Raw genomic sequence first — 21,611 nt, forward strand, 5'->3', positions numbered from 1 at the left:
TGCCTGACTAATTTTTATATTTTCAGTAGAGATGACGTTTTGCCATCTTGGCCAGGCTGGTCTCGAACTCCTGACCTCAAGTGATCCACCCACCTCGGCCTCCCAAAGTGCTAGGATTACGGGCATGAGCCACCATGCCTGGCTGAGAAAACAGTTTTGAATGTGCAAGAACTCAGGGAATAATGTAAACATGGATTTTCCTTAGAATCTACTACAGGTACACTTTATCAAAGGAAAGAGACGATGGTGGAAGTAAACCAAAGGACTGATGGAACACACTGATATATTTACTTGTAGAGCTAGGACTAAAACAAGGGTGAGGAAGAACAGTATGTAAATGCTATATATTCTGACAAAGTAGAGTGCAAGAAAACAAAAACAGATGGGAGGAGAAGAGAGAAAGAAAAAGTGGCACTTTAATCTTGAATTGTCCAAGCTGTCCCTGGTGTTCCTACATGACTGAAGTTGGGCTCTCCAAACATTTACTTCCAGGTATTTTTTGTTTGTTGTTTGTTTGTTTGCCATCTTGACTCAAATTTTAAATCCTGCACATTGATCCAAAATAGCCTGTCACTGTTCACTCCTCAGTGGAGCTCATGCAGCACCAAGCCTTCCACAGACCTCCTCTGGAGCTTTCTTCTCTCCCACTGTTTGGAGGGCAGTGGAGGCTGTGGGTCCTTGCAGAGATGAAAGGACAAGTAGAAATGAGATGGAGGAACTTGAAAGAGAGGAGGGGATAGCAGTTTCTCTTGAGTGAGTAAAGGAAAAAGATCCTTGTATCTATACTTGTCGCAATTATTTAATTAGCATATCATAAGGATAACAACTGTGTCTATTACAGGCTGAGGGCAAAACGTATGATTTAAAAATGATCAGACCTTGGCCGGGCACGGTGGCTCACGCCTGTAATCCCAGCACTTTGGGAGGCCTAGGCCACCGGGCGGATCACCTGAGGTCAGGAGTTCGAAAGCAGCCTGGCCAACATGGTGAAACCCCATCTCTACTAAAAATATAAAAATTAGCCGGGCGTGGGGGCACTCACATGTAATCCCAGCTACTTAGGAGGCTGAGGCATGAGAATCGCTTGAACCCGGGAGGCAGAGGTTACGGTGAGCCAAGATCGAGCCACTGCACTTCAGTGAAACTGTGTCTCAAAACAAATAAATAAATAAAATAAAAATAATAAATAGTAAAAATGATCAGACCTTGTTTGATCTGTGCAATGCCTCTTCAGCAGACTTTCGGTCACAGTCACCAGCATACCATGGCTTACAGAGAACGCCAGCTTCCTGTGAAATGGAGGGCACAGATCAGCATGGGCTGGTGCCTACTTAACTCTAATTTCTGTGTACTAGAAACAAAGACCCATTTGCATTATGAAGACAGGCCTCTATATTTAGACCAGTAATTTTAAGATGAGTTTTATTTTTCCTTTGATCAAACACAAGGATTATACCATTAACTTGTTTTTTGTATTTTTTGTTTTTTCATTTGGCCTTAGCTAGGTTCCTGAATTACTTCTTTCTTTCTCCTAAATAAGTAATAATCCCCCTTTCCATTGTGTTCTTATTGCTCTTACTTTGTGGAGTGCTTTGTAATTTCCAAAGCATAAATATCATCGTATTTGATTCTTGCAAGAAAGGATATATGCCTTCTTTGAAGGCAAGAAGGACACATGCTATCATCCATATTTTACATTTTTACATATATTTTTATGGAAATGTAGAAAGACTTGCCCAAGGGCACACAGAGTCCTTTCTCTGTCCCTTTTTAAACTGTGCTGTCTTATATGTGATTTAATATCATCAGCCAAACAGATCTATTTGGAGGAAATTACAAAGTTTAAATAAAATCTATGTGAGAGGAAGGACAATGAAAACAACACATTTCCTTGCTAGTTTTGAGGAAACATTAACTGGAGCAATGTCTTAGTCATTGAAAAAAAACAACTGGGTATTCTGTCCCTGTTACCAAATGACAGTTCACATAATGATGTAAAATATAGTCTCTGCTCTCAAGGTTCACTCCAAATGCCCTCTTCTCAGAAGACATGCTCTTTCCTGCAGTTTCCTGGTAACAATTTACTGAGATCAAGAGTTCATTTCATACCTGTTCTGAAATAGTGGAGTTAGATGAAAAACTGGGTACGGGCCCATCCACAGTTGGGTTTCCCCCTTCTGTAAATCCTGAAAGGGATCAGAAAAGTCCTTCAATTAATCTTCATGTTTATTGAACTCTTTCTATGCCTACACCCTAACACTGTGCTAGGTGCTGCTGGGGACACATGTACCAAAAAAAAAAATTATTAAGGCAATGGTTTCAAATGTGTGGCCCAAGGACCCCTGGAAATCCCGACAATCCTTTCAGGGGGTTCAAGAGGTCTTTTCTTTTCCGATTACCTATCACTATGAAGCCCAATTTTCTTCATGTAGTTCCACCAGAAAAACATTGCAACAGATTAAATGTAGAAACAGAGATGAGAATCTGCAGTCTGTGTTACGTTGCAGTAATATACATTAAAGAGATTTACAAAACATAAACTAATGCCACTCTTTTCTCTAAATTGTTTTTGTTTATAAAATATAGTTATTTTTCATAAAAATATGTTATTTATGTTAACATGTAATGAGTTTAATATTATTTTTAAATGGATTAATAAATGTTTTAAATGTCTCAGTTTTAATTCTTAAAATACTAGGTATCAACAGAAACATGTAAACCAAAGTTCTGTGGGTCTACAATTATATTGAGAGTGTTAAAGTGGTTCCGAGACCAAAATGTTTGAGAATTGCTGTCTTCAGGCATCAGCTCCCGCAGAGAGTTTACAGTCTAAATGTGGAAACATGTGAAATACAGAAAACTTATCTGCATTCATTCGTTCATTCATTCACTCTTGTTTCTCTGCCATGAATCAAAGGCATTGGGGATATACAGCAGTTAACAAAACAGCAAAATGCCCTGCTCTCCTGGATCTTAAATTTTAATGGATTGAGATGGGCAATAAAGACATAAATAAATAAATATATATGTGTGTATATATATATATATATAAAATATTAGAGGGTCATAAATGCTATGAAGAAAAATCAGGAAAGGAAGATCTCACTGAGGGAATAGTTGGGTGAGATCTGCAGGTGGAGAGGGAGGAGGCAGTGGACATCCCAGAAAAGAATGTCCCAGGTAGAGGGAGCTGTGAACGCAAGGCCTGGCATATCTGAGGAATAGCAAGAGTGCCACTGTGCCTGCAGTACAGTAAGAAAAAGGGAGAAGAATAAGAGATACAGTCAGACAGGAGGCAATGAAGGGACCAGATTTATAGGACTTGGTGGACCCTTAACGTGAGTCCAGAGCTGTAATGAACATGATAAAGGAAGCTTTCGGAGGGTTTTGAACAGGGGAGTAACATGATCCGCCTGTATTTTAACAGGGTCATTCCGGCTGCTGGGCTGGAAACAGAGGGTGGCAAGAGCAGAGTGGGGGAGGCCAGTTCGGTGTTCTTGCAGGAGATGACAGTGGCTTGGACAGATCACACGGTGGAAGTAGTGAGAGTGGTTGGATTCTGGATCTATTTTGAAGAAATAGCTGGAAGGCGTGTGAAGAAGGCAAATGAGAAGTCAAGGGTGACTCTCAAGGTTTTTGACAAGAGCAACCAGAGTTGTCCTTTATTAAGATGGGGAAGTCTGCAGGAGAAAGAGTTCTGGATGAACTAAGTGCTTCAGATAATAGTGCCCTGGATGTTCAGAGAAGGCAGCCAACATTGTAAGAGGAGGGGGCAGTGAGGGCTTGGCAGGCCCAACAAAGATGGGCCAAAAGGAAGGGTGTATTCTAATAGGAGGGGAACAGTACTCCCAGCTGAGAGCAGCAAAGGTGAGTGAGCGAACAGACTTTCCCTAGGTGCACAGTGCAGGGCGGTTGGTGGTTTCTGCAGTTCTGGCAGTTGGAAGAGTACCCATGGCTAGTATTTTCTCACACCCGAATGTGCCAGGCCTATTCTGTTTTCAGCATGTGCGCACCTCGTCCTTTCACCAGCTCTTTGTGGAAGGAGCTCTTATGCCCGTTGTACAGAAGAGGCCTTCTCAGACCACCCTGTCTGCAGCAGCAGCAGCTCCCCCTGCCTCCATTACTCTCTGCCACCCACTCCTGCTGCTGGGCTATATTTTTCTTTATAGCGCTTTTAACATTTACCTGATATCATATTATTTGTGTGTTTATTTTTACTATCTGTCTCCTTCAATAGAATATAAGCTTCATGAGAACAGGGTCTTTATTTGTTTCGTTCATCCTTGTATCTCCTGTGCATAGAACAGTGCCTGGCACATGGCATATGGTCACTAAAAACTGAATGAATGACTTGGGTTGAAAAACAGTAAAAGATATAATAAAGATTTTTAAATAATGAAAATAAATTTCTGTAGTCAAATCATTTTCACTTTGTGTTGTCAGAATTAAAAAAAAACTGGTAAAGGTTTCATTTATTTAAGATGAATATTATTAAAAATCTAAAAAGCCAATTTATGTTTAGTAAAAAATGCATATCAATTTTTTGCATGTGGACAGTTACTGTTTATTTAAATGGATTTAAGCTTGATTATTTTGGAATATATGCCAAATTATCTACGTAAAGCAGAGCTTTTTTCTTCCTTTTTTCCCACATTGAGTTGAAGGCAAATTAAGGTTTGGGCAGTTACATTCTGTGAGCCTGACTTATCCAATTCATACATTTTTAGGGTGATGTTTGCCTTAGAAAAATTATCCAGATATTTGCCATATCCTCTTTTTAGGGTACCTTTTGTAGATACATTTTGTGATCTTTAAAATGTATTTTAGACTTAATTTAAATGGGTATTATTTGTTTAGAACCAAACACTATAGCTGGTGCTTCCCATATGTTATTTTACTTGATCTTCTTATTTTGAAAACAGCTGTATTGTTTTTGTAAAAAAAAAAAAAAAAAAAAAAAAGTTAAAAAAGGATGCATGACCAGTAAAATATTAAATCGCTACTAAAAAAAGTAAAAATTGCCTCAAATATATTTACTTTTCAAAACAACTCTGTGAAATAAACATTCTTGGCCCCATTTTACAGGAAAGGAAACAAGTGGGAGAAGATGCCAGGATAACACAGCTGGAAGTGACAGTGCTGTGTTGGAACCAGGCCTATCGGACTCTAAGATCCAGCCTCGACCACTCCCTGATACACTACATGGCTTCGTTGTACTTACTTGGCAGAGGTATGGGTTTTTGGTGGAGTTGTCTGCAAGGAAGAATTTCAGATAATTAAAGGACAAAGCACAATATGAGCAAGTTTGACTTTTTGTTTACACTGATGATGCTGTGAACAGGCACATCACAAATAAATCAATCCAAATGGCCAATAAAATATATCTAAAGATAGAAGAGGCACCAGAACCTTAAAGATAAGTAAGACTCTTAGTTTTGAAAAAGGAGGAAATAATGACTAAAGTATTGTATTTTAGTCAAGTTCAATAATTAACCCAATTAGTAGGTCTCTGCAACTCTATACAGTTATTTTAAAGTTGCTTAACACCTTTTAACATGTAATTGCAAAACAATGAAATGTTGGATTTTTACCTAGCATGACAAGTCAGTGTCACTGTGCAGTGAAACAATGCACATGTTAATTCCTGCAGCAACAAGAGGAAACCGATTTTTAAAGGAAAGCATTCTTACTTCTGGGCGGGAGGAAACACTGGTGACTGCACAGCTTCTTGTCTGTGACTTGACCCTCGGTGGCGTTCAGCAGGTATAGGTTTTTCTGAATCAGGAAAATTATCATATTAGGATTAGAGTGAAATGTCTATCATCATCCCAAAACCCAGCAACATCAGCTGAGAAGAACCAAATTTGATCAGAAGTCTTCTCAGGAACATGTCTTTTACTGGGATGCCATGGATCTGTGCACTTGCCAGTTTGCTGAGGTACTTGTGCTTCTAGGACCAGGACTCACTCCCAGCAGTGTTACAGGTACATCCTACCACCTCTGCATTCATCCACTGGCAATGTACATACAGACTGAACCCACAGGCCCTGAAACTTTAAGTGTGTGAGTATAGGTGGAAGCCAGAAGATGAGAACATGTTAGCCACCCTCTAAACAACTCACCCTCTACTTTCCATGTGGCCTCCACACAGGTGGAGATAACACCCTGGTGGGTCTTGATTAGTCATAAGACATGGTATAAGCAGTGTGTTACTGATAAGAGGCACACTACTGAGTTCACAAATGATCTCTTTTTGCAAAATTAATTGGATCAAATTCATGGTTATCCCTATAATAATGTAAATCTCACTTGCATTTCACTGTGTTTTCCTGAGCAGAAGAGGAAAGGGTGGGAAATGGGCATAAACCTGAAGTGTAAGAAATTTATGTTGAAGCCCATGGTGAACTCTACTGCTGAACCATTCAGAAATGTGATCATAAATTATTTTAATACTTTACTCTCCCTCAAATTTGCCCTTGGGAAGTAGGTTGTGTTAAAATCTTGGTATGTTCATGTGTGAGTCTCTGCATGGAAGAAAAGTCTGAGAACTACAGAAACCTCAAAGAAATAAAAGTAGTAAGAACTCAAAGATTCAAATAAATGGTAAAAAAGATGTCAGGGTTTCTTACCATTCAGTGGTGCACTAAAGCTTGGAAACCTTGAACCTCTGAAGATTGTATTTTGAATTTGTGGCAACTTACTTTAAACCTCTATGTTAGAGGTTTTGCTCATGACGTTAAAACTTGGTAATTTCAGAAGGAGAAACAATGAACACCTTAGGTCTTGCCAGCCTATAAGCTTTGACCACACCTGCTTTGCCTCCGCCATCCTGAATCCTTCCTAGACTAGTAGAGGCCAGTCCCTCGCTTTGCATTTGGATGGCAATTGCCTATGCTCTTGAAATAAATAACAAAGGAGGGGGCATGCCTGGCAGGCGCCTGTACTGGGAGCCCTTTGAGAATGAGGACACCTAAGCAGCAGGGGATATGCCATGGGCCCCGCTTCTCTCCTGGGTTTTGGAGGTTCTTGTAGCCAAGAAGTCTGCACAGGGTCGTACTTACTTCCTACAGATTCTCAGAGCCCCTGAGGTCACTATCACTCCACAACCCGGACTCAGCAGGTCTGAGAGGCTGCAAGGAATGGAAGGACAGAAAAGACAAAAGCCTCAAAGGGAAGGCAGAAGAAAGCAATATGGCAGGAAAGGGGTGATGCCTCAGAAATAGCCTAGGGAAGCAAGATGTGGGAGACAGGATGAAAAAACCTAATGGCATCATTAAAGCAGAGAGGTGAGTTGTAGTGCACGCTCAGAAAAGATCCACTGTCCATCATCAGAGAAATGAGAGCGCTTTATGTAGATGTGCACACATTAACTCAGGGAAGGGGAGAATACTCACTACATTTTTAACCCAGGGGATCTTCAAGTATGATTAAATGGGTACAGGGCAGGAACTTCTATATAATGTTTTCAGTGTTGATATTATAGATGATTCTTCTATTTTTTCACGATAATTTCTGAACACAATTTTTTTAAACATGGGCAGTTTCTAAAAATATATATAAGATTTTTGAGTGATGATAAAGGAAGAAATTCTAAATTACTCAGGAGGCTGAGGCAGAAAGACAGCTTGAGCCCAGGAATTTGAGACTGCAGTGAGCTATAATTATGCACCACTGCACTCCAGTCTGGGCTATAAAGCGAGACCCTAACTCAAAAAAAAAAAAAGGAAGAAAAGCAATTGAAGATATACTAAGAAGACAGACATTTGAACTTTGAAAACATTATCTTGAAAACTTAGCAAAAGAATTTGTTCAAATAAACAGATTTTTAAAATTTTCATTACTTTAAGTAAGCTATTAGTTCTAAAACATGTGAATAGCTCTACATTAGTTTTCAAATCTATGTAAGGTCCTAGCACTATTTCCTGGCAAGTCATATCTGTCTGCCAACAGGCAGGTTTTTGCATGCATTCTTTAGCCTACTCTAAAGATGCTAAGGTTCTGAGCTAGTTTTGCTGTTCATTGCTCATTACGAAAACTATTTTGTTTAGAAAATTGAGTTTCATGTTACAATTGCCCCCAAAATAATGTAATAAATGTGTATATACAAATCCTTAATTAAAATAACTTTTAGAAGATGTGCTCATCCTTCAAAATAATAGATTTTACCTTCACAAACACTTGAAGTATTCTGTTGAGAGGCAACTGGAGTCTATGTAAAAGACAAAAAGGCAAGGATATTCAATATAGCAGAATGTGGAAATAAATGTCAGAGCAATATTATTAAAATAAATATTTTGGGAGCACTTTTCTTTGATGCATTGCTATTCTTTCAATCCCAACAACAATTACAAACCCACAGTCCCTAGCCCAACCTTTGCGTTAAGCAACAAACAGCTGGAAGGAGCAATGTCACTGCGGTGCAGAAACCTCCCTGCTTTGTCAACAGGGTTGATGGAAATCATGACCCCCCAGCAGCTGCCACATAGTAGCCCATGTACAGCAGGCATCTGACATCTGCTTTGGTCTCATGACCCCACCTTCCGTGTGTTTGCTAAATGATTGTAAAGGTCAGGCTTCACAGTAGGGACTAGGTCCAGGTGGGCTCCCCTCACATAGTGTCGTGGCCCAGGTTCACCATGTTCTGGCCAGAATCTGAGTTTAGTGAGGCCTACGTGTGCCTAGCACAAAGGTCTACCATTAACTGTGGTGGGGAGTGGACACAGGGGCTTCCTGTGGGGAGGGCAGGGAACCTGGCTGCCCCTCTGATCTGCTGCACACACTCAGTGAAGCTGCCGGGATCAAGTGAGGATGAGCTCCTTCTATGCCCCAGGGAGGGGCATCCTCCCTGGCTACCTGAGGATCTGAAGCTTCTCTTGGACTGCTTGGGCAGCAACTTCAGTTGCTAAGATTGCTGTGTGCACCATAGCTGGAAGCATTTTCAACTTTAAATAAATGGATAAGAATAAACACTGCAGGAAATATGAAGCACTTTTAAATGCAAAATTAACTTACTGTCTTCAGTGGTGTCATTGGTTTTTTCCTGGGGAATAAAAAGAGATGAGCTTTGTTAAAACATAACGAAGACAAAATGGAGCTATTTACCATTAATTTAGTCTCAAATGTAAGCTAGAATTATGAAAGCGATACGAGTGTGTAGAAGACTATCCTTGCAAGGTGGAGAAGGATGGAAGTGGGATTTAGTTATGATCCTCCTAGGCTCAGACAGAGTCTGCTGACAGATGGGGAAGGGGTCAACTGGGGATAAAGTAGGGCACCAGTTGCCAGGGAATCGGCAGAACTGGACTCTTGCACCAGTTGCACTAATTACTCGGCGGGTGACCTTGGGCCTCTTTGTCTTGGGTGTGAGGTTAGATTCCTCACCTGTCAACTGAGGACCGGGATCAGTATTTTCAGTGTTTCTGTGGAGCCCCCTCTTCCCCAACAGCTCCCTGTAGGGGTTACTGTCCAGGACAGAGGGTAGAGGTAAGAGAGTGGTCCAGCAGGTGAGGTTGCAGCCGCGCTTGCCCGCTCCAGCTTCCTCCCTGTCTCTAGGGGCTGTTCTCCACTGGTCTTCTGTGCAGGCTTTCTTTCAGAGAGATCCAAGACCAAAACAAGTTTGAAAACCACTGATGTGTGGTCCTGAAGGTACTTGCCTCCACTAACATTCTAGTTTGCAAAATGATTCAGGTTCTGGAGCTTCTGAAAGTCGGGGTGTCTTGTGGAACACTGTAAGTCAATGAACTCAAGATTCCAATAGAGACTGGAGTCTAATATTGATAAGGTTGTATGCTCCTTTTCTCTGTGTTAAATTTCTTAATTTAAAAACCCTCACCATGTCTTTCTCTTGCTTTGTTTTTGGCTGAGAGTTGAAGTGTGGGGGAAGAACACAAGAATTCCTGAGCACCTGTAAGATGCCTGGCACTGGGTTAGGCTCCTCACTTGTTATTTAAACCTTACAGTGACATTTTAAGGTGAGGAAACTGAGGCTCAGAGAGACTAAGTAACTCGCACAAAGTGATACAGCTGAACTAAGAGAGACGTGTGCAGAGTTTTGGTTAACAAACTTTCAACATGGAGGCTTTCTTTGGTTTACACAGAGGCAGAAATAAGATTAGAGCCATGCAGGCCAGATTTGGACATATTTAAATTTGCTTTCCAAATAACCTGTTGAGCCAACATAATTTTACGGGGTGATGTTTGTAATATTAACACATGACAATCCTCACCTGACTGTTTACAAAGCCCTTCTAAATTCAATAAGAAAGAATGACTGTCACTTTCGAGAGGAACCTCAGTGGTGTGGCTTTGATGGAGCGCCCTGGTCTGACCAGCACATGGTATATATCTGCACACTTATTGGTAGACCGTAAAACTGAGGAGTAGAAAGTAAAGACAAAATCTGCTAGAGACTCTGAAAATGATTCAGGTGCTGGAGCTTCTGAAAGTCGGGGTGTCTTGTGGAACACTGTAAGTTAGTGAACTCAAGACTTAACTAAAACTTCACAGGAGGAAATACTCCTATATTTATTTATTTATTTATTTGAGATGGAGTCTTGCTCTGTTGCCCAGGCTGGAGTGTGGTGCTACAATCTCAGCTCACTGCAACCCGCAGAGGTTCAAGTGATCCTCCCACCTCAGCCTCCCAAGTAGCTGGGATTACAGGTGTGTGCCACCATGCCTGGCTGATTTTTGTATTTTTAGTAGAGACGGGGTTTTGCCACGTTGGCCAGGCCAGTCTTGAACTCCTGGCCTCAAGTGAGCTGCCCGCCTCGGCCTCCCAAAGTGCTGGGATGAAAGGCCTGAGCCACCACACCTGGCTCGTTCGATGTTAGCAGGGCTCCTTACTCTTGGTCCAAGTTGCAGCCTGCCATGGGGAGAACTTCTAATGAAGTCAACAGGGCAGTGGGGTATCACCATCCTCATTCCCCAGATCTCAAAAGCTGCTTCCTGCAACAGGTACTTACCCGGCCCGTGGCAACGGGGATGGCGCAGCTGGTGAAGGTGACTTGGTTTCCCAGGCCCCACTGTTTCGACCTGCACAAACATATACACTACTCAGTCCCCAAGTCCTGAACCAGGGGCTGATGGTCACAGTGAGGCTGGCCTTTCTGGCAGGCTCAGAAATATTCGCACACATTGTGTTGCTTTCAGGTAAGCACATATAGGTAGTTATATTGAAGCTATTAAGGAAAACCTGTGGGCAAAGGTGATGACACATTTTAAAAGTGTCAGTGTATAAACTCAGAACTGGGATGGGGATTAGGGACTCCACCTTAACATTTCTAAAAGACCTTCCCCTTACCCGCACCACCCCCTACCCCCTGCCCCATGGGGCAAGTCCTGAGCCCACTGATTCTGAGAACTCAGTGAGGACCCCCACAGAGGTCCTTGAGGAAGGGAGCCAACAGCTCACACCTGCATCTGTGCACACTGCACAAATGTGCACGGCAGAGGCACCCAGAGACAGAGGCTCCAACCCACCATTCCTGACACAGACCTCAGACACTGCTCCCTTATAACCACACTTAAATACAGTAAACGCCTCTAACTTCACATTTGGAGGATATTTACTCATTCATCTCTGAGTTCTCAGGGCCTTTGCCCACAGGTTTTCCTTAATGGACAAATTGAGACAAGTGCAGGCTGCTGCCCAAATCTCATCTTCTCGAGTCATAGAAGGGACCTGAAGGGTCTTGTCCCCTGCACCCAACCTCCCTTCCTGTACCTGAAGATAGATGCCAGACAATCATTGTGGGGGAGGAAGTGAGAGAGAGGCAGGATGGATCTTCACTGTGGGACAGAGGGCAGGCCAGGAGGGGAGAGGCCAGAACTGAGCCAGTCCCCTCAGCATCCCCTGGCTGCCTCAGACATGATGCTCACCTGCTTGGACACCATTGCTCAGTGAGACCAAGGGGGCTCTTCATGGGGCTCTTCATTAATTTAACTGAATAAATGTTTTGTTAAGAACTTACTACACATATAAGTCCACAATTCCCCCCACTTTTTTTTTTCTGGGTCTTGTTCTGTCACCCAGGCTGGAGTGCAGTGGGGTGATCACAGATTACTGGAGGCTTCAAACTCCTGGACTCAGGTGATCCTCCCCACTAAGCCTCCTGAGTAGCTGGGACTACAGGCGTGCACGACCACACCTGGCTAATTTTTTATCAAGATGAGATTTTGCCATGTTGCCCAAGCTGGCCTTGAACTCCTGGACTCAAACCATCTACCTGCCTTGGTGTCCCAAAGTGCTGGGATTACAGGCGTGAGCCAGGGTGCCCAACCTTCAATTCCTAATGCACTTACAGGGCATACTCTGCAAGTACAGGCTGGACCTGCCGCCCTCAGTCTGTACTTTCTTAGTTTGTGAGATAGAGCACAGATAAGCACACATTGAAGTAATAATCCATTACCAAGGATTATCGAGGACTTGGTACATGTAAAGCCCTTGAAGGTACCGTGTTAGGGGCAGAGGAAGAGGTGAAGAAGCAGACATAGGACTCTGCCCTCTCAGAATTTATAACAGGGAAGATATGTGCACCCCCGTATCATCTCATCCAAACACAAACAAGAAAAAGAAAAGGCCTCAAAAAGTATTGAAATAGAGACCAGGAAGTTCCTTCCCATGTGTGTCACTGGAGAGAGGCCCCCAGGCTTCCACTCAGATCCCACTGACTCTTTTCCTAAACCCTCATGGGTGGGAACAACAGCAGAGTGGGTGGTGTGGATTGTACCCGGTGGCCTTCCCCAGCACCCCGGGAAGCAGTGCCCCCTCCATGACAGCTCTGTCTTCCACGGCACCTGAACTGGGTCTGATTTTTTTGAAACATTTTGGAAAAGAGATTGCATTTGGAATGTTTACATTTCATGTGACAACATGAAAACAATAAACTGAAATGTCACCTGAATGTGTAGTAGGAGTCTCACTGTGTTTAAGTGGCTGGTGTATCAAATTGAATACTTAAGACTGACACTGTTAAAGTACCCTTGACTACTCATAGAATTTGATGGAAGATCTCGGGGAAGCGGAACAAAATCTTGTCTGAAAAATAAGGAAGTAGAAAGAAGGTCTGAGTCTGAATTTCTCACTTCTGAAATGCTGGGGGCTCATTTGACCACTATATTATCTTTGTCAGACCTCCCGCCTGGCTTTTCTACTATGCTTCCCTTTCTTGCATATCTCAGAATAGTCTGCCAAAACCTTCCTTTCCCTTTCCCTCCCTATAAATAACTTCTGGTGATAAGAGGACAGCATGAGCACTGGTGGAAAGCCTATGGTCTTGCCTCAGGAAGACAGAGTTCTAAGGAAGGATGGAGCATGTCTCCTCTGTTTCATGGGCCAGTGACCCATGAAACAATATCGTTCCCTGAGAATATCTGCCAGAATGGTCATGGATCAAGGCAGGTTGAACAAGGGATTCTGAATAATAACAATAATAATAACAAAACACTAGCATTTTATGAGTGCAAGTCATCTATAGTGAGTCACTTAATTCTCATGATGTCTACTCATGATACCCCTAGGTATAGGTGCCATTTTATCAGAGGAAGAAACTAAGAAACAGAGATGACTTCACCTGTTCAAAGTCCGGCACCTAGCAAATGTCACAGCCAGGACCTGAACTATTTCACTTCTTCCCCCCTCCTGTAGGTGCTCCCACCTGTATGTGACAATCACATAACCAGGACATTATTTTCTTGTTTAGATTTCCTTTCTTCATCTCATGTCTCTAGTATTAAAATACAGCTATACCAGGTTAATAGCAAACTTATGAGTAATAAATCCAGCTGGTTAATGCCCCCTTGGTGATTCTTTAAATATTTAATACAACCAGTGTTTGAGGACTCATTCACCCTCTCAACCAACTGACCCCTCTTCAGTCTCGGCATCTCCCCTGAGCCAGATCCTGGGGTAGGCCCTGGAAACAGCTGTGAGCAAAGAGACAGAAATCTCAGGGCATGTGCAGGGCACTACAGGGATCTGCCCCAGCATGGGGCCAGGTAAAGCCTCCTGAGCAACGACATTGAAGGCAAGGTCTTCAAGGAGCTTGCAGTGTACTTAGGAAGCGATTAGACTGAGACACAAAGTAATTAGGGAATAAGTATGGGCTAAGTGTAAGGGGGAAGAGGCTTCCTGCAAAGGAGAGCTCTCTGAGGGCTACAGGAACCAGAGGAGGCTTCCTAGAGGTGGAGGCCTCAAGCTGGGCCTTGAAGGATGGGTAGGATTAGGTGTCCTAAAAGTGAGAACACAAAGACCAAGAAGCAAGACCCATGAAATACAGGCTGATTGGAGTACTGGGTGTGTTTTAGGAAGAGGAGGTCCTTGTAAGGCAAGTAGAGCTTTGTAAAAGGCAAACACCAGATATTAGTAATCTATTTCTCTAAAGGAGGGTTGAAGTCTTCATTTATTTATTTGTTAAAGGGTTTTCTGTTCCAGTAACAAAAGCCCTCATCCTGAGTTATCGGGAGTTAGGAGTCTCCATTTCGGCTGGGGCCTAAGCAACCTGGTCACGATATTTTAGATTGGCATGTTGACCTTTGCCTCCCGAGAGGGTAAGATGAGCTGGCTAAGATGGCTCTGAGCTCCACTCCCCATATATAAAGCGCTTGTGGGTTCTGAGGAGAGGATAAGAAAAACCAGAACTTGTGAAGAAAGTGAATAATTTCATAAGAAATGAGTCCAGGAAAAGGTTTTTAAAATACTCGACTCTTCTTTCATTTTCTATTAAGGAGCCTGTCTCTGGAAGCAGAGCTCAGCCTCTCAATGACTTGTGTTCAGCTCTGTGAGAGAAGAAAATGTGTGTGTACGAATACGTGTGTGTGCGCACGCGCGTGCGCATATGTATGCCTAGGGGAGAGGGACGAGGGGAGACAGAGAGAGGAAATGCCCGTGAGAATGCTGGAGAGCAGGCTCCTATACCTCTCTGTGCTGTTCATGGGGGTCATGGGTACCCCTCAGTGTCTTGGGCTCAGCCTTGGGGGTTGCCAAAACCTATAGGAGCAACCAGGAACATTTATGGTTTGGTGGTAGAGGTGACGTGGCAAAAACTAGCTTTGTGGTGAGATGAAACTGGTAACATCTGGAGGAGTTCAGCAGCTCAGTCCTTGTCACTGAGGAGAGAGTCGAGAGGCAGGGGTGTGGCCGGTGGACTGCTGCAGATGAGAAGGTACAAGGTGGCTGAGTAAAGAAAGCCTGGACTAGGGTGGTCACAGCTAAAATGGAACAGCAAATTCAGGAGAAATAAAAGCAGGATTTGGAGTATGTGGCCTGGAGGCTGTACACATTGAGAAACAGGGGTGCCCACAGGGAAGGGAGGAGTGAGTTTAGAGTCCTGCGTGGGAGCATCAAGGTGTTCCGAAGGGAAGTCAGGTCAGGTTGGATGCCAGGGAGTTACCAGTGTAGACTTGAGACATGAAGCCAGATTACTCGATGAACCCTACAGAAGTGAAAAATCATTCTCTCTCCTCAGCACTCAGTGTGTGCCAGGCACTCATTAAGAGTTTCACATGCAGCAGAATTCTCCTGTCACAGAGTAGGGGCTATGAGCACCATTTACAGACAAGAAAATCTGATACTTGGAGAGGCGGAGTACAAGCTCAAGGTGGCATAGCTGGTAACGGGGCACACTGGGGTTCCAACCGAGGGCTGTCTGGCTCAAAACCAAGCTTGTAACCATCATGATGTTCTGAAAGAACTGAGGGTTGAGGGCTGAGGGCTAAACTCTGGGACCCCCTCAGTCAAGGGAGGGGACACGGAGAAGCCAGCAAGGTGCCCAGGAAGGTAGGGTGAAAACCAGAACTTGTCTAGCAGATGCCAAAATGCCTGGAGAAATGGCCGCTTCCACACACGTGCCACTAGACAGTGCATGAGGGTGAGGACTGGCCCTCTGTTCCCATTATTAAGACATTTGCAAATACAAGTGATTACTTCTTCATAGTTCATCTGAGTTGTTTTTCTTATTTGAAACAGACATAAAACCAAACCAAAACACATATACACTTTACCTGAAGCTGTTCCTGGAGGAGAGGCGGGCGTTGAGGAATTTGGCTTGGTTGATCTATTCACCATGGGAGCTTAAACACAGAAATATACATATACATATATATAAAACCATTACAGATACATGCCATTGAGGGAAAGTCACACTCAGGGAAAAATGATGACCAGACCAGAGAATTTGCAAAGAATGGGAGACACACTTATTAGACACACAAACCAATAAAAGAAGCCTTCTCAGAAGAAACATCTTTAGAATGGAAATATCAATGACAGATTCATAATTTGATATATTACTATTTGATTATTTGATGATAGAGATCTTGTTAAAGTGAATAATGGCTTGGAATTTCATTTGCCAAATGGGAAGTCTAAGAGAGAAAGGAGTTTTATTGTTTTTGTTTTTCATCAAGAGTGTATTGAACCCCTTCCTGGAGGGGCCCAATTAATAGCTCCACCTCCCCTACCAGACGCAATACACACCATTGCTCTGGGATTTCAGGGGTTTTTTCTTTTCTTTTCTTTTCTTTTTTCTTTTCTTTTCTTTTCTTTTCTGTTTTTTTAAGAGGGGTTGGAAGGAGGGAATGTGTATTTGTTGTTTTGTAGTAATGAATGGCTTGGGAATTCAGGTAGGTCTTGAAGCTGTTGGTGATAGGTACGGAGTATGGGAGAGGGATGCTACGTGATGGCGGACTAAAACCTGAATATGGCTACCATGTAGTTGACAGTAGCAGATGAGCAATGTTACCTGAAGAGATATCACTTGTACTGGATCATATTCTCCATAGTAACTATATTCAGAGTAAACATAGCCTGTTTCCATGCCTAATCTTATGTAGCACTGGCTTTTTAAGATAATTCATTTGTCATAGCATTTGTTGTCCTGTGAAGGGTTAACAGATGAAATGTTTCTCGTAGGCCTAACATACTACTAAATTTAAAGAGCCAGGACTCAGGGCATATTTTACTCTTTCATTTTTTCGCTCTTCTGCAGAAACTGTTCTTGGTGCAGTGTTTACAAGGCCAACATGGTGGCTTGCGACATTGTATTAGGTTTTATGAGAAATCCATTTAAAGCGAGGGCAGCTGAAGAGAACTACCCAGGTGCTTTCATAATTTGAGATGGGAAGATTAAATCATGGAAGAGGAAAGAGAAGGCGGGGAAGGGCTATGACACAGAAATGGGTTGTCACTGATGGTGTCTGCCCAACCAGCCAAAGCAGCACACACTGTGGCCCAGGGGAGAAAGGCCTGGACACTGTCATTTCTGAGCCTCTTAGAACTTACTACCAAATACTCTTGTACATCCCCATCAACTGCTAAAAATTTTCAGGTGCTTAAGGTGACAAACTCTTACCTCTTTCAGGTGGAGGTGAACTGCTTTCTGTGGGATGAATATAGTTTTCATCATTATCTTCTACGGGGACCACATAATCAGCCTAAAAGAAATATAAAACTGAATAAGAAGAATGCTGTACATTCATAGTTGACTGTATGGGAGAGAGTGATTTTTTAAAAAAGCATTACTGAGATGCAATTCACATACCATAAAATTCTACTATGTAAATTGTACAATTTGGTGACTTTTAGTATATTCACAGATGTATGCAACCATCACCACAATCTAATTTTAGGACATTTTTATCACCCCAAAAAGAAACCTCGCATCCATTAGTCACTCCCCATCCACCACTCCCTTGACCTACTCAACCACAAATCTGCTTTCTTTCTCTATAGATTTTGCCCATTCTGGACATTGAATATACATGGAATCACACAATCTGTAGTCTTTGGAGACTTCTTTCACTTAGTATAATGTTTTCAAGGTTTTCCTGTGGTATAGTATGTATGACAACTCCAGCCTTTTTTATGGCCAAATAATATTCTATTTTATGAGTATCCCACATTTGTTTATCCATTCATCAGCTGATGGACATTTGAGCTTTTTTCCACTTTTTGACTGTAATGAATAATGGTGTCATGCCTATCCATGTACAAGTTTTTGTGTAGACATGTGTTTCTCTTGGGAATATCCTAGAGGTGAAATTGTAGAGTCACATGGTAGCTCTATGTTAAACAGTCAGAGAAACTGCCAAACTGTTTTCCAAAGACGCTGCACCATTTTTCTTTCCTGCCAGCAATGTATGAGGGCTCCAGTTTTTCCATATCCTTACCAACACTTGTTATCATCCTTTTTATGACAGCCATCCTTGTGAGTGCAAAATGGTATCTCGTTATAGTTTTGATTTGCATTTCCCTGATGACTAATGATGTTGAGTAACTTTTTATATACTTATTGTCATTTTTTGTATATTCTTTGGAGACATGTCTATTCAAATCTTTGCCCATTTTTAATTGGGTTGTTTATCTTTTTATTGAGTTACAAGAGTTCTCTATATATTCTAGTTACAAGTTCTTCATCAGATATACAATTTGCAAAACTTTTCTTCTATTCTGTAGGTTGCTTTTTTACTTTCTTTCCTTCTTTTTTTTTTTTTTTTTTTTTTGAGACTGAGTCTCGCTCTGTCTCCCAGGCTGGAGTGCAGTGGCGTGATCTCTGCTCACTGCAAGCTCCGCCTCCCAGGTTCACACCATTCTGCTGCTTCAGCCTCCCAAGTAGCTGGGACTACAGGCGCCCGCCATCATACCCGGCTAATTTTTTGTATTTTTAGTAGAGACGGGGTTTCACCGTGTTAGCCAGGATGGTCTCAATCTCCTGACCTCATGATCCGCCTGCCTCAGCCTCCCAAAGTGCTGGGATTACAGGCATGAGCCACCGCGCCCTGCCGGCTTTTTTACTTTCTTATTGGTTTCATAGGTGGCACAAAATGTTTAAACTTTGAAGTCTGTTTTATTTATTTTTTCTTTTATTGCTTGTACTTTTGGTATCAAATCTAAGAAACTATTGCACAACCCAAAGCCATAAAGACTCATACCTGTGTTTTCCTCTAAGAGTTTTAGAGTTTTAGCTCTTACAGTTAGGTCTATGCTACATTTTCAGTTAATTTTTGTGTATGGTGTGAGGTTAGAATCCAATTTCATTCTTTTGCCTGTGGATACATCTAGCACCATTTACCTAGCACCATTTGTTTTAAAAAAATATTTCTCCATTGAATCGTCTTAGCAGTTTTGTCGATAATTAAATGACCATAAATGGAGGCAGAGAGGGATTTTATATTGACAAGACACAAATGAGGTAACCAGATTTCAAAAGTGGTTTTTACCACCTGCCCTGGTGGGCAGCCAAGAAGGGTACTGGGAGAAACAAAATCAAAAAGTTATTGCTGGGTGTTCTTCTAAGTACTTTACATGTTTTTTTCTCATGTAATCCTTCTATAATAAGAGAGGTACCACCATTGGCTCCATTTCCAGATGAAGAACCTGAGGCACAGAAAAATTAAGTACTTTGCTCAAGTTGTCAAGTTTAAAAGTGGTAGACCCAGACAGGCACAGTGGCTCGTGCCTGTAATCCCAGATCTTTGGGAGGCTGAGGCAGGTGGATAGAAGAGTCCAGGAGTTCAAAACCAGCCCGGGAAACATGGTGAAACCTTGTCTTTACAAAAAGTATAGAAAAATTAGCCAAACATGCTACTCTGGAGGCTGAGGTGGGAAGGTTGCTTGAGCCCAGGAAGCTGAGGCTGCAGTGAGTTGTGATCGCGCTTGGCAACAGAGTGAGACCTTGTCTCAAAAAAAAAGTGGTAGATCCATCATTTGAACTCAAGCAGTTCAATAATTTAGCACCCATACTTTTATCCACCACATTCTAGTACGTTCCATCCTCCCCCTCCTCTTTCTGTCTTATCTATCCTCTCTTCATTTAATTGCTATTTCTTATCTCTTTCTTCACCTCTGAAGCTGACCAAGAGGCACCAGAGAGTTCTACTCACATATCTCAATCTGCAGTTGTGTTTAGAGACTATCTGGCTGAGGGAGGTGAGGCTTTGGAATCATACAGACCTGGGAGGAAATCTGTGCTTGGGTCTTTTCTAGATGTATGACCTGTTGGGGAGTTAATTGCTGAATCATCGGAAGTTCTCCTGGATTCTGCCATTCAGAAGTGGGCACTTGCTTCTCTGTGGCACAGGAAACCTGGTCCTCATCTCTGCTTCATCTCTGGCCCCACAGTGTCAACTCCTGAAGGACAGGGCCTTCTCTTTCTCTGTATTTGTGTTTCCAGTATCTGGCCAAATGCCTCACTGAATTAAATTGAAATTGACTAACCCAATAGCCAAAGCTGGGATGGGCTGACTTAGCAGCTTTGAATAACGGGATGTTGAGTGGCTGCAGTATCCCTGCAGGACCTTTTTGAGTCCGTGGGTCCACCTTTTTGGATTCATTAGTAGCCAGAGTGACATGCTTTATCAGAACCCAACTTCTCTTCTAGGGGTTAGCTCCTATAAAAGGAGAGGTTGAGCCCCTAGGAGGCATGCCACCCTCTTAAACCCTGTAGTCAACAAAATCCTTAAACATCCTATATCTGAACACAGAATATTGGTATTGAAACTCGGCAATGATGCCTGAATGGATATAGGGAAGTTGGAAGCTCCAGGCCCTAACCTAGTCCTGCTTAACCACTTCAAAATTTATTCTTTCTTCTGTATTCTCAATTTTGTACTTGTTTTGTTCTGCAGGGTTTGATTACAGAAAATGTTTTTATCTGCAGTGTTTAGAATCTGAGCTGTTTAGAGTCATGATGATATAGGAGTTAAGAAAAAATTACTTAGGCAGATAGTGAGGGTAAGATGTCCTTGGTAAGGTTTTCCTTTTAATAAAAAGCAGCCCCAAATCATTTTCTTTTCTAACAAAGAGCAGCCTGTAAAATCAGGCTGCTGATAGAGACGAGCAAGTTGGAAGCTTGCATGGGTGAATGCTGGCAGTTGTGCCAATAGGAAAATGCTACCTGTGCCTCGGCATGATCAAAACGGTGGCTCTGTCTTCCCTTCTCTTTGCCAGCCACCTGTACACTAAGGAGCAGACAAGACGGCACTGGCCAAGTAGAAAACCCATTTGTATAAGATTAGGGTGGGGCGACCAGCCTCTTCTGCACCATGTAAATGTCACTCCTGATCAAACCAATCTATGGGCCCTATGTAAATCAAGTATCTCCTCCTGAAGCCTGCCTATAAAATCTGCTGTGGTCCACCACAGGCCCGGTTTTCCTTTTAGGATTCCACTGTCTTGCGAGAGAGAGAGATGCTCTCCTCTCTCCTGTCTATTAAACTTTACGCTGCTTAACCCACCCACACGTGTCTATGTTATTAATCTCAGTGTGAGACAATGAATCCCAGATATGTACCCCAGACAACGATGCCACTTCAGTGATATTTCTGGAATGCAGACATTTGTATTCGCAAAGAATGATAGGAAAAAAAGACTTGATCCAGTCTCAACAAATTCTATTTGTAGTGTCTGCCCAACTCTCTCATCTTTATAGGGTTTTAGGAGAAGGTATGTACAATGTATATTCCCAACATTGCAATTCAATGCTTTAATGTTGTTATTGCTGAAATAAGTAAGTGACGAGGAACCATCATATTTTATATCCTTTATTAGGATATCATGTGGTCTTATTGACCACTTTGACATTGCTGCAGTGTTTTAATATCAACCCCCTTAT

The 21,611-nt window shown here is 42.4% G+C and overlaps 2 protein-coding genes across 5 annotated transcripts in view; one reads left to right on the forward strand and one right to left on the reverse strand.

Moving 5' to 3' along the window:
- ZNF518A (zinc finger protein 518A) overlaps positions 1-5,391 on the forward strand; it is a 76,118-nt gene extending 70,727 nt beyond the window's left edge. Inside the window, exon 8 of the mRNA XM_077946936.1 lies at positions 5,086-5,391. The gene's annotated coding sequence lies outside the window, so the exon portion shown is untranslated. The remainder of the gene's footprint in view (positions 1-5,085) is intronic.
- Positions 1-21,611, reverse strand: part of BLNK (B cell linker) — a 79,410-nt gene that overhangs the window by 6,767 nt on the left and 51,032 nt on the right. For all 4 annotated transcript variants that reach the window (XM_077946967.1, XM_015147832.3, XM_077946968.1 and 1 more), the window contains exons 7-15: positions 17,352-17,433; positions 16,003-16,071; positions 10,965-11,034; positions 9,013-9,040; positions 8,167-8,209; positions 5,691-5,775; positions 5,222-5,253; positions 2,110-2,186; positions 1,206-1,289 (exon numbers count right to left, since the gene is read on the reverse strand). In XM_077946967.1, the coding sequence (XP_077803093.1) occupies positions 1,206-1,289; positions 2,110-2,186; positions 5,222-5,253; positions 5,691-5,775; positions 8,167-8,209; positions 9,013-9,040; positions 10,965-11,034; positions 16,003-16,071; positions 17,352-17,433 (570 nt within the window). The remainder of the gene's footprint in view (positions 1-1,205; positions 1,290-2,109; positions 2,187-5,221; positions 5,254-5,690; positions 5,776-8,166; positions 8,210-9,012; positions 9,041-10,964; positions 11,035-16,002; positions 16,072-17,351; positions 17,434-21,611) is intronic.

This window comes from Macaca mulatta, chromosome 9 (assembly GCF_049350105.2).
Source record: "Macaca mulatta isolate MMU2019108-1 chromosome 9, T2T-MMU8v2.0, whole genome shotgun sequence".
NCBI lineage: Eukaryota > Metazoa > Chordata > Mammalia > Primates > Cercopithecidae > Macaca > Macaca mulatta.